Raw genomic sequence first — 13,637 nt, 5'->3', positions numbered from 1 at the left:
TTTTTTTTCTAGTATTTATTTATTCATTTGACCGGGCCTTAGTTTTGGAATCTTCAATCTTTGTTGTGGCATGTGGACTTTTTAGTGGTGGCATGTGAATTCTTAGTGGTAGCATGCGGGATCTAGTTCCCTGACCAGGGATCAAACCCGGGGTCCCTGTGTTGGGAGTGCAGGGCCTTAGTCTCTGGACCACCAGGGCTTAGTTTCTTGATCCTACCTATTCAGTCTAACTTTATTGCTTTCGACTTGATCTGTCTGGTTTATCCAGAAGAACATCTTTACTGTCCTTTAAACATGCTGCACTCTTTTCTCCCTTCCTGGTTATTCATTTTTGGTTGTGCTGGGTCTTTGTTGCTGCTCACAGGCTTTCTCTAGTTGAGGCGAGTGGGAGCCACTTTTTAGTTGTGGCGGGTGGCTTCTAATCCACTGCACCACCAGGGAAGTCCTCCATTCCTTCCAATAGCTGAGTCTTTGCCCATGTGTTCCCTTCTGCCTAGATACTTTCTTTATCTGCCTTCAGGTGTTGACGTCTGTCCACAGCTAATCTCTTCCCTCTTCTAACCTTTGCTCAATAGCCGGGATTATCTGAACCATTTTTGGTTTTGTTTTTTCCTTAAAGTTTTAGACTGCTTTGTATTTTCACTGTGCTATTATGCATATTTGTGTCTTAGATGCCCATCAAATTATTTGAAGGCAAGGATTGCAGTCACCACCACGGTCCTAGCGCTTTGTGAGTTCTCAGTGAGTTGCTTTTTGAATTGATATTTCAGAAAATCTCCAGTGTTTCTCAGGGTACAGTACCATTCTCTATGGCTTATGGTCTCAGGAACCACAGTGCTTAAATGGCACTGTTTCCCAGAACTCCTGATTTCATGCAGGTAGTTGTTAGTTTTATAAGTAATCAGGTGAATTCCACAGGATGAGGACTGAGCAGTTTTCTGGGGCTTTTTGCAATCTTTCCCTTTCTCCTACTTGATAAGGATAGAATTCTTGTTGATCAGATTACCATTTCTCATGGGAGCGTTGCTCTGTTGGTCCTACTATATCCCAAATGGACTTTTCTGTTTGTAAGAGGTATCCCTGAGAATTGTATTCTTACTATTGAGTTTCTTCTTGGGCTCCTCTAAGGGCTTTGTGGGGATAGTCCTGCACCAGTTTATTTACCTGTTGAAATGGCCTTACGTTGACTAAAACCTTTGAAAGAAGTGGAATAGTAGACAAATCCTGTGTACTTTTCAGTACTCATATTTATGTTAAGTAAATCCAAGCTCAGCTTATACCTAGTAATCCTCTCAGAATTTCGCAGGCCTTTTTCAGATGTGGAAATGTGCCTGTTCAGCCTGCGTGGGTGCCCACTACCTACTGGTCTGTATGCCACGGTGGTGCACGGTTCTGACTCTGGTTTCCTAACCCAGTGAGTCTGTGTGTGTTCTCTTCTCCTACTCTGTCCCCCTGTTCTACCAGCTGCAGGATCGTGTGTCCCGCTCCCTCAGAGATGTTTGCCAGCAGCATGTTCTTGTCGCTTTCCGGCACCCCACACACACAGAGGCTTTGTCTGGAATGCTTGTGATTTTTAACCAGAGCCAGGAATTTTCTGCAGCTGAGTAGGGGGAGGAGTTGCGACTGTTTCCCTCTATTGAGAGGGTAGGGGTTAGGGAGAGGGAGGGCGGGTGGGTGATTTCCCGGAATTTTAAATATTCCTCACAATGAACCCTTTGATTTCTTTCTCAGGAACAGGGCGGATACCTGACCAACTCGTGATCCTAGACATGAAGCATGGAGTGGAAGCAAAAAATTACGAAGAGGTACGTCCTGCTTAACAGCCAGTGGAGGCAGTAGCTTGCCGTTCTGTGAGGTTTCTGTGACCTAGTCAGGCCAACAGGCTGTGCTTTGCCCAGAAGGCTGTGGTTTTCTCAGCAGTCATGTGATAGCCAGCTTGATATAAAAAAGTTGTGTTAACAGCCTTGAACAATAATTCTGGCTGTGCTGTCAGCCAAATGACTGGACCAACTGTCCCATAGAAATGTTGGTGTGATAAAACACTCAAGCACATGCCAGAAGTGCTCTTGAGACAGAAACCAGATATATATTTAGAATTTCTAAAAGCTAGAATTCATTAATGTTAATGTTCAAGGTTAAGAAAAGTGATTTTTTTTTTTATTCCTATGGTTTTTATTCCCAGACTGACAGCTATGTGTAGGTATAGCTAGGGCATAGATTCAGTGCTCTTTAGACTTGAACAATTGTGTTGTCTTTGAGAAACACAATAATCAAAAGTAGCTTTTAATTAAAATAATTTCAAATTTTTCAAAAAGAGAGCAAGATGGAAGGAAAAAACTACAAGAGACTTGGAGTTTTGCTAACAGCATGTATTGTAGAGAATAAAAATAGGCGTTTATTTGGGTGGTAGGGAGCTGGAAGTGTGCTTAGAATTAGGGGAGGGGGACTGGGCTCTTTTAATCTATTGTGAGAGACTCTGGGGCAGCACAAAACGCTTCTTTAAATGAAGAGCACCTGTGAAAACCACAAGACCTATTTAAGACTGGAGGATTGATCTTTACAGAAAGATAAGAGTGTTTTTTACCCGAGGTCAGTCTTTTTATGAAAGTACCTGAAGGCATATAGAAGAGACAGGCTACAGGAAATGTAAGTGGATTTTGAAGAATGTAAACTGAATAAACAAAGGAAAGTTGTTTTAAGTGATTTAAGGTAATTTTCTAGGAATGGTGGAACCGGAGAGGTTGTTCTGTCTTTGGTCAGAATTTGGAAGGGAAATATCCTAAAATGGAAGAAGATTGGAAGCCAGTGGCTGGCTCTGCAACAGGAGGTAGTAGTACAATAATTGGGGCTCTCCAGGTCTTTCCTCTTTTTTCTTAGTTCATGCATTCAACTGAACAAAACTAGACTGAATTATTTGTAGGCAGTAAATCGGAGCAAGTGATGCAGTTGTGAATGGAAGGCAATTCCTGGTAGAGACTTTGGTTGCTTGTTTCTGTCTCCAGGCTGGTTTAATTAAAAGAAATAAAGCCAAGAGCTTTTTTGTTCAGTGAACTTAAGAGTAAATTGAAAAATCCTTTTGAACTTTTATGAGTCAGAGGAATCCTAATTGTATTTAGTAAGTTAAAGCACTGTTGTATGATATAAAACACTACGAAAAATGTTGTATTATTATGAGGTTGAAGAATAGGTAAAAGAATTTTCAGTTTTTGAATACTGCTGTTATATTCTCACCCTCAGATTAGATGCTAGACATAGCTGCTGCTTCTCTGAAACAGACAGTATTATTCTGAGTTGACATATACAGTAATGTGGACATCACCACTGTATAGCATTTTAGAACCCCCATACCCCTGTACCTCCTGGAATTTCCGTCATCCTTGGACTTTGTTGACACTAGGAAAGGGCCTTTATCTTTCCTGACCTTTTACTTAACCCAAGAGGGGAATCCCTAGCAGAAAGGAAACCACGGAGCTTCCTCTGCTGCTTCCTGCCTCAGCAGTCTGGCACGTCCTAAGCCTTTCTTTACGCACATGGTTACAACACAGCTCCAGATTCTCTTTCTTAACCAAGAAACTCCTCCCACTACTTTCTTCGGTGCCCTACCTCCCCTTTCCCCGACCCCTCAATCAGAAAGCAGATCAAACTGAGACAGAGGATGACATGTGATTATGACACAGGCCAAAAACCGGCCCTTTTCTCAGGCCAGGGCTAGGCTGGCTCCCTTGAACCTTGCTCAGAAATAGCTGTTTAGTTGTCGCTGGTCCGATACCTGTGACAGGAACGTGAATAATAGGAGCACTTGCTGTGTAGCTTATTACCAGAGAGCACTGAACATACGTAGAGGTTTTGAGGCGTTTAATTTCAGGCCCTTGGGGCAAGGGAAAGGCTTTATCTCCAGAGGATCGGGGCCCTTTGGCATCAGTATTTAGATTCAGGAAGGTGGTATGTTGTTTTTTTTTTTTTGGACTGGGATCAGGGAATTTATTTATTTTTTTTTCCGTTTATTTTTATTAGTTGGAGGCTAATTACTTTACAATATTGTAGTGGTTTTTGACATACATTGACATGAATCAGCCATGGATTTACATGTGTTCCCATCCCGATCCCCCCCCCCCCCCCGGTATATTTCTTTTAATGTTTTTTCACATTGAGTATATCTCTACCTCACATTTGTGGACTTCATAAATCTGAAATCCCACATGGTCCTGTACAATTAAGTAGTAATCATTGTCTAAACAACTGGACAGAGTACCACACTACCTACCAAATTATTATGGAGGTTTAGTTAATGCATGTGAATGCATTTGTCTACATTTGCTATGTAGACAAATGTAATTTGTTTACAAATTACAAATGTAAGGTAACATTATTTGAAGGCAGAATGGTTGACATTTTGTAAAGAAATAGTTTTGTAGCTTGAAATCTTTAAATAGAAAAAATGCTTATTTCCTCAGAAATAAAACATTTTTAATTCCCTCCAATAGATTTTAAGGATCTCTCACCACTGTCTTTTGCCCCCTAAGAGGGTCCCATTTTGGTAGAATCAGTATGTGAATTGAGCCCTTTCTTTTTAGTTTGTGGTCTGTGAACTAGAACAGCTGTTTGCAGGCACTTATTATCTAATCTTAGAAGTTGTGGGGATGAAGGCAGTTATCCCACCAGGAAGGAGCTGTCTGACATATCCTCTAACTCACTGGGCTGTGTATGTCCCTTCTTGCTTAGGTGTCAGTATTTTCAACACAACTAAAATCATGTTTTGCCTAGAGGTTCTATTAGTATACCATTTGCTACCGACAGATACACCAGAAACACAGTTGCACTTTGTGAAGCATCAGCTGAAGCCTTTTCAAAAGTTCTGTTTCTCTGAATGCCCTCATGAGGAGGAACTCTGGTTCTGCATACTAGATCCAAAAGCCCTTTCTTGATATAGCTTAAATGAAATAACATGGGTAAGCTACTTGACACATAGGCGATCAGTTCAGTAGATTTTAGCTCCCTTCTCTTACCCTGCCTAGAAGCTGCCGCATGGCTATGACAGAGTGAATAAAGGATCTTTCTAAATTTCACTCATTGAGTCCTAAGATTGGCAGTCTTTTCTGGATTTATTTTGGCATGTTGTTGACCTTCTGACCTTCGTTGAAGAAGCCTGTGATCCATGTGCCCTCGTGCATAAGTAGACTTGGCTTTGGGTATAAGTCTGTCTTCATTGTCTTGATTGTGTTAAGACTGGGTGGTTTCCTCTTTTATTGCTATGCTTCTAAAATTTGCAGGGGCTGTGAGTGCGGGTATGGAGATAACAGTCATTTGCTGTTTTGAATTTGGCTCTCCTCATGAAGCTTCTGTCTTGAGTTTCTCAAAGTTCCACCAAGGGAAAGAATGCAGTGATTCCCTAGAGGCAGGTTCCACGTGTGTGTTTCAGGAAGCAGTCTTTCAGATTTACCACCTTCCCTTGGTATAATTAGATAGAACTCTGAGCTCTTCAGAATTCAAATCATCATTAGAGGAATGGAAGATTTGGGTATAGTTTAAGGGTAACTTTACAGTTATTTGGGAGGTATTGTAGATGTGCAGGGAAAGCTTTTTCAAATAATACCTTCCACTCCAGATGAGAGTGATAGATATTGTGGTAGAGAAAACTTTCTCCTAGGCAGTGGGCCTGGTGAAAATGAATGCTGAGTAACAGTTGATGCTCTTAACATTCAAGAAGTACTTGCTTCAGGGGACCAGCAGCACTTAATATCTGCTATAGGAAGTTGACTCCTTAAAGAAGGCACAGAATGGATACAATGGGTCAGCTTCAAGTATGTACCTTCTATCAGGCATGTGGGACTACACAAAGTATATATCATTCTGATGCTGTTGCATTCAAGATCCAAACTAGTGGGGGGGAAAAGGATAAAAAGCAAAACAACATGGATATGCCAGTGTATGATTGAGTGTTAATAGTGTGGCACAGTCTTAAATGTGGGGCTTTAGAGAAGAGGGAATCAGTGTGGACAGTAGTGGTTAAAGGAGGCGTCATGGTTAAGGCTGGAAAGATAGGTGGGATTTGGATACACTGAATGTGTATGCTTTTGGAAGTCAGGGATTCATTTTTGCTTACATTTTATAGCAGAGCTTTGCAGTTTTGATGCTAAATAAATGCTTTGGTGATCCTGAATAGGGAGTCATGAGACTATGGTACTGGTGGTCTTGGTCTTGCACTCCGAGGACTGAGTAACTTTATGAAATTGTCAGTTTCCTTATTTGTAAAATGAAGTCTCTTTTAGCCCTGGTATTTATTTAATGGTTAAATGCAGCCTGAAAGGGGAATGCTACCTCCTAGTGGAAAACCTGTGAAATAGGCTTTTGCTTTTATCAAACTTGGCAAAACACACGTCATCCTTCTGATCATGGAAGAGAAAAGTAGACTAGAATAATAATGGCCTGCCTTCATGAAACAGGTTTAATTTCACATTCTTAAAGATTATTTGAACATTAAATCAGATGTTTAGAGTAGCAGAACAGTCAGTGGGGATATTGATAGAGATTTTTTTGTTAGCTCTTTGTACTGATGTTCCTCCCACTCAGAAGTCTGGAGATAATTTACTGAATTAAAGACAGGATTGAGTAGGGATTTCATTGGGGAAATGAGATTCAACTTGGATGACATGTTATGAGTAGAAGTATAGAGTAGAGTAAGATCTATACCAGAAAAGGGGTTAGGAAATTGAATGCTTAAACACTGGCCTGTGTACCATATGGAATACTGTGCAGCAGTCAAGAAGAATGGGGTCAATCTACAAACACTTAAGTTTTTAGAAAGATTTTATTAAATGAAAAAAAGGAAGCCATAGAACAACATATATATTATGGTCACATTTATAGATAACGTTTTAAATTATATTTCCCTTTGTACATTTGTAGACACACAAAGGCATAAATAGTGTGTTATCTTCTATCAAGGTCTTGAAAGATATACAGTAAATTCATAACCACAGTTACCTTTAGGAAGGAATGGGTGGATGTAGGGATTGAGGAGCTGTGAAGATGGGCCTTTTGTTTTTATTTTCTTTACTTCTGAATAATTGAAATTCCTTAGTAGGAGGAATGTGTTTCTTGTTTGGGATTGGGATCAGTTTTAGGAGACTACTGAGGCTGTTCTCAGTACCAAATTTATTTTCATTCCGTCCTCCTGTTTTGGATCTTAGGCCTTTGGGGTATTGTCTCTTAACCCAAAAAAAGGATGGGGAGTTAGAAGTAGTCTTCAAAGTAATTTTTAAGAATATTATTTCCAGCCGGCAGAGAAAGGTACAGCCACAGTTTCACTTCCAGTTCCTTTTGTAAGTTTCTGTCTGCTTGTGCTTATGCTGAGGTGTCCACTGTGTCCGACTCTTTTCGGCGCCATGGACTGGAGCCCTTCCCAGGCTTCTCTGTCTGTGGTGATTCTCCAAGCAGGAATACTGGAGTGCACTGCCAAGCCCTCCTCCAGCGGATCTTCCCAACCCAGGGATCAAACCCGGGTCTCCCACACAGCAGGGAGCTACGGGGGGAAGCTGAGCTACCAGGGAAGCCCAAGTTTCTATCTAGGGAGCCTTAAATCACTTACCTCTATAAAGACGTATTATGCTGTTGCCTTTATACTATCACATTCAAGAAGCTTTGGAGGGGAAAGCATATACCAGGAGGGAAAATGTTAAACAGGCTAACGTTCGGCTTATTTAATTATGTGTCTTGTATCCTTTTCCTGGGGGGGTTTCTTTGCTCTCCATCTCTATGTGAGATCAATTAATAGATATATATTGTAGGTTAATGGTAAAGCCTGACATTTGTGTATTCAGCTAGGAGTGTTAGCTCAGTGTATTGACTGTTGTGTAAATCTCATACCCAGTTAGCTTTATTCTGTTCTGCATCTGTCAGTCGTGCCATTAACTCTACCCAACCTTTTATAATTATTAGAAAATGTACATCCAGTGAAAGAAAACTTAGATGGATCATTAAAAACCCATCCCCATATTTTTAGGTACCTTAAATATAAAGTCAATTTTTATATTCCTATCTTAACAGTTTCTAGTTTTCTTTTTTTTTTTTTTTTAATAACTTTGGCTTGTTCTTCAGTAAATAGAACATAAGAACACCCTCAAGCTGTTCCCATTCACCCCATGTTAAGCGCTGTCAACATTTAACAGAGAAAGTACAAGAAAGTTTCATTGGACAAAAGAGAAGAAAAAGTAGGGAGTTATGTAGAGAATGTATAGGGAATAAAGAAGCAGATGCAGAAATATTTTTTGAAGAATTCTCTGTGGTAGAAAATTAAGAGCAACTGGTACATGAGTTTTAAGATTTGGAAAGCTCTGATACTATATCCACATTTTTAAAGCAAATCATAATCTAAGATTGATAAGAAAACACAAATAGAATAGTGAAATCCTTGCTCTGGTCATATGTGCTTTCAGTTACTAGATGCTTTTAGAAGTTTCACAGTGGTCTGGGTTGAAAAAAGAAGCAAGTTTATTTCTCACACTCTATGCTCCTTAGCACACGAGGGTATCCTTGGGGATTTATTTTGATAACTGGCATTGCAGTTTGAGTTATTATCTTAGTGCTATAGTTATCTGTACTCTCTCATTCCTGTGCATTCTCTATTGGGAATTTGGTATGTTTTCTTCTTAAAATCACATTTGACTAATACTATGATGCTCACACTTATGTCTAGTAATATTGCTTATTTCTTAGACAAAAGTGAAATGTCAAGTAAAATGCTTTATTAAAGTCAGAAAAATTGGGAAATATAGCCTACCATGTTATTAGTATTTCTAAGGAGGTTTTAATCAGAATGAAAGTATAAAAAAAGTCTGAGATAAAAACATCTAGACAGTAGGAAAGGGAAGAAGCCCAAATTTTAAAATGTGTTAGAATGATGACAGATTTTAAGATCGGTGAAACTTTTTAAAAGACTCCTCTGTTACATAGTGTTCTTGACCAGAGCAATTTTTTTAGGGAATGGGTTCATAATTCCTTTCTTTTCCAGATTGCAAAAGTTGAGAAGCTCAAACCTTTGGAGGTGGAGCTGCGACGCCTAGAAGACCTTTCAGAGTCTATTGTTAATGATTTTGCCTACATGAAGAAGCGAGAAGAAGAGATGCGCGATACCAATGGTGAGAGGAGGGCGACTCTTACTTCTCAGTGAGTGCACCATAAAGGAGATAGATCCCCATACTTTAAATTCTGATGTACCCTTTTCTCAGTTTTACCAAAGGGTGTGTTATGAAGGGTGATTTGCTCACTTCAGTGCTGTTGCTGTTACAGGTAAATGAGCCTTGTTTGATTTTCAAGGGAATAACATTTTTTTCTGTAATAAGCAATTGATCATATCAGTCAGCTTAGTGTATCAAATTAATAGCACTAATCTTTGTAATTTTAACATATATATATAGGATAATGAAAATTAAAGAAAAAACTCTCTGAAGTCCTACTGTAAGGTTTAGGGGCAGAGTGAAGCTAATTAATTGCCTTTTCCCCTGGCCATTTAGCCTGCTGAGCCTCACTTCATTATGTTTACACTGCTTTTTGTTTTGTTTTAGAGTCCACGAACACTCGGGTCCTGTACTTCAGCATCTTTTCAATGTTCTGCCTCATTGGTCTGGCCACCTGGCAGGTCTTCTACCTGCGTCGCTTCTTCAAGGCTAAGAAGTTGATTGAGTAATTAAGCCCAGTCTCCTCCCACCTTGAATCTTGGCCAGCAGAACATCGCTGGCAAAAGGCATCCTACCAACAGCACCGTCAAGGCACCTTGGAGCTTTCTTGCCAGAACTGATCTCTTTGATGTGGGAGGACGTGTGTTACCACCTTCACCCAAGAAGTCAAAGAGGGACTTCTTTTTAACCTGGTAGGATTTGGACTGGTTTTGCAACAAGACTATTATTAGAGTCACCTATGACAAAAAATAGGGGTTACCTAGATAATGCCAAAGCCAGCATTTGTACTGGGTTTCCTCATATGATCTGTTTGAACCATGTTTTCTTTCCTTCTCCCACTTGCTCACCAGCTTGGGCTTCCATTTTACTTGTTTTACCAACATTTGTATGACCATGTTGAACTTGTTTCTCTCTGATTGTCCTCTTTGGATTTCTGTGTGACAACACCCTTAACTTTCTCTTGACCCTTAGCCGAAATGTTTAGTTAGCTTCTGGTGATACCCTTTCATAATTTTATGTCTCTTGAAAGGGTGATGGCTGTGACACCTCATAGAAATGAGCTTTGAACTGTAGATAGCTCTTAAAGAAAATTTCACTTTAGAGAATTAAAACATTTGTGCTCAGCTGCTTGAACTTTGCTCTTTTTGTGTATTTACGTGTGTTTAGTTCCATGCAGTTTTATCACATGTATGGATTTGTGTGACCTCCACCACGAGATGCAGAACCATTTCATCACATGGATCCCTTGTGGTTCCCTTTTATAGCTGCAGTCACCTCCTACTGTAACCCCAAGCCCCAGCCTCTGGCAGCCACTAAGCTGTTCTCTATCTCTCTAATTTTGTCATTTCAAGAATGTTACATAAATGGAATCATACGGTATATACATAAAACCTGTTGAGATGGACTTTTTTAACTCAGCATAATGCCCTTGAAATTTATCCAAGTTGTTGCATATGTCAGTAGTTTGTGTCACTTTATTGCTTAGTAGTCTTTTGTGGCGTGGGTGTACCATGGTTTCACCAGTCACCTATTGAAGGACATCAGTGTTGTTTTCAGTTTTGGGCCATTACTAATAAAACTGCTGTGAACATTCATGTACAGGTTTTTATGTGAACACAAATTTCATTTCTCTGGGATAAGTGCCCAAAAGAGCAATTGCTGGGCTGTATGGTAAACAGACGTTTATTTTTGTAAGAAACCGTCCTGCTCTTCATCCAGAGTTACTGTGTCATTTTACGTTCCCACTAGCAATGTCCGACCAGTCCAGTTTCTCAACATCCTCAGTATTTGCTATTATTTTTTTTTAAAGTTTTTTTAGTCATTCTGAGAGGCATGTGGTTTTAATTTGTATTTTCCTATTAGCAAATGATGTTGAACATCTTTTCATGTGTTCATTTGCTATCGGTATATCTTCCTCAGTGAAATACCTATTCTTTTGCCCATTTTATGATTAGATTGTGTGTTCTTTTCACTACTGAGGTTTTTTTTTTTTTTAATTGAAGTATAGTTGATTTATGCTATTGAATTTGAGAATCCCTTATATATCCTAGATACAAGTCCTTTGTCAGTTTTGTGGTTGCTTAAATTTTAACATAACTTCTACAGAAGAAAAAACAAGTAAAATTTGCCGAGTATTCTTACATGGTAAGTCACTGACTTGATTTGATTTGTGTTCTCATGTGTTCATGAGGAAATTAAGATATATGACGTAAACACACCTAGAAGGATCATGAATCGAGTAAATACTTGAAAATATTTGTTGTAAAAGCAAAGCCAAGAATCGCTTTGGGACACATGCCTGCCTAAACGGCAATACTAATATGAATAAGAGAAAGTGTGGGCACAGATGACCATGTTCATTGACAGTGACATATAATATCACTTGACATTTTCCCCACTTCTCCCAGTAAAGTGGGTGGGAGTTTGTCCTTTCTGTAATCTCTTTTTTTGTTTTTTTTAAGTCTTCTGACTCTTACAGGGCTTGTCCCATTGCAGTGACAAGAATTATAGGAGTTAGGGCTGTGCAGCTTGCAGTTAAGAAGCAGCGTATTAGAATTAACAGAACACTGTTGTGATGACCTGGATAAAGTACCAAGGGGGAAGGGGGGCAAATTATGTTGCTAAAATCTCAGCCTGTTCTGTTAATGTTCCAGCTACTGTAAACACAAAAGGCTTTTCACTGTCTTTTGACTCCCCGTATGAATTCTTCTTGGACTTCCCAGATGGTGGTATAGAATACACCTACTAATGCAGGAGACATGGGTTCTGTCCCTGGGTCAGGGAGATCCCTTGGAGAAGGAAATGGCAACCCACTCCAGTGTTCTTGCCTAGGAAATCCCATGGATAAAGTCTGAGCCTGGTGGGTGACAGTCCATGGAGTCCCTAAGAGTTGGACATGACTTAGCAACTGAGCACACACTCAAATTCCTCCTATGTGGCATGAAAGTGGTTCTTCCATCAGTTTGTGTAACGCTGCCATCTGCTGTTGAAAAATAGGTACTGCTTCTGAGATCCTGACAGCCAAATCTCATCATAAGGGCAACAGTGTTTAGTTTCAGTGAAAGTCGCTCAGCTGTGTCCACTGTTTGCGACCCCATGGACTCTACAGTCCATGGAATTCTCCAGGGGTTCTTCCCAACCCAGGGATCGAACCCAGGTCTCCTGCACTGCAGGCGGATTCTTTACCATCTGATCTGAGCCATCAGAGACACCCCATAAGAGCAACAGATGTTGAGAGAGTCTGTGGTATTACATATACTAAACAACAGAGGCTATTACATATTACAGATACTAAACAACATCCAGACAGGGCGAGAATAACCCAACTTGTGAGTTAAGCTCCATCTTCAGACATTTAAAGGTGAAATTCTGTTTCAAACCATTAGCCAAACAAGATCCTCTTTTCCATTTCTAACTGGTGCCTTCCCCCTTTTTAGAAGCAATGAAAGCTGCTCCGTTGGTTATAGTCTTCTGACAGAGTGTCAAAGAAGAAGATAGGAGAGGAAAATATTTTATTTTGCTAATGTTTTGTTCCCAAACGTGACTGTGAAATTGAAATTCTTTCACATCCTTTCCTTTACTCATGTCAAGACTGCCAAGTTGGACATTTGTGTTTTGGGTTTAAAGTTCATTGATATTACACTTTGATTTTATCTGAAAAGTAAAATTATTTGCTTTTGATAAAAGACTAGTGCAAGAGCAAATCAGCTTTAAAAACAAGGATGTTGTCTGTTTTCCTCTATTTTGGGCTCTGTTGTTCAACACAGTCTTAAATTACTGATCAGAGTGATAGTTTTAAGTAAGCTTTGTTATATCATTGTCATAAGCCCCTGTCATAAGCTGTTTTTGTGTTTTTTAGTGGAAAGAGGCATGTGGGATTTATACAGATTCACTTGTAAGTGTTGGATTGGGATTTTTGTGTAAATTTTCTCAAATAAAGGCTAGCAGAAACCATCTTAGCTGTATTTTTCTGTTACTCATGAGTATCTCTTTGTCTGGATTGACAATAATTCCTCCACATTCCTCAGTATTAAAAGTATGGCAAGGTATATGTGACAGATTAGAGAAAAAAATATTTGTAATGTACTCCAGATGGATAAAGTTTATGTGAGGTAGCATAAATTCATTATGCTTTATTTGTAAACGTATAACTATATAATATGTATATTAAAATATATTAATTTGGAAAGACTAAATAGGGTTCTGTAAGCCAGGAATTCTCTGTAGCTTCTCTGTTTTGGAACCTGCTGTTGAAGTTATTCCTACAGGGTCTTCTCCCTTTCCTTCCATTCTTAAAATACCCCTCCTAATTTAGAACCTCTAGGACTTATTTTTTTGGACCATCACATCTATGTAAAACCCTACTCCAGCAGGTAAAGGCAAGATCATCTTTCCTTTTACTTGCAGTTGAGTATTTTCTGTGAAGCTTCTTAAGAGTCAACGTGAAGTGCTTTACGCATT

General features: G+C 39.5%; 1 protein-coding gene across 2 annotated transcripts in view; it reads left to right on the top strand.

The window, feature by feature from the left end:
* The window catches only part of TMED10 (transmembrane p24 trafficking protein 10), a 33,327-nt gene extending 20,197 nt beyond the window's left edge, over positions 1 to 13,130 (top strand). The window contains exons 3-5 of one of the 2 annotated variants that reach the window (XM_043472586.1): positions 1,732 to 1,805; positions 9,011 to 9,165; positions 9,564 to 13,130. In XM_043472586.1, the coding sequence (XP_043328521.1) occupies positions 1,732 to 1,805; positions 9,011 to 9,165; positions 9,564 to 9,669 (335 nt within the window). In that variant the 3' untranslated portion in view covers positions 9,670 to 13,130. The remainder of the gene's footprint in view (positions 1 to 1,731; positions 1,806 to 9,010; positions 9,166 to 9,563) is intronic. The other variant, XM_043472585.1, reaches the window with a different exon arrangement.
* Positions 13,131 to 13,637: the final 507 nt, after the last annotated feature.

This window comes from Cervus canadensis, chromosome 6 (assembly GCF_019320065.1).
Source record: "Cervus canadensis isolate Bull #8, Minnesota chromosome 6, ASM1932006v1, whole genome shotgun sequence".
In the NCBI taxonomy this organism is placed as follows: Eukaryota; Metazoa; Chordata; class Mammalia; order Artiodactyla; family Cervidae; genus Cervus; species Cervus canadensis.
The sequence above is the reverse complement of the archived record's forward strand: the minus strand, read 5'-3'. Positions and strand labels throughout refer to the sequence as shown.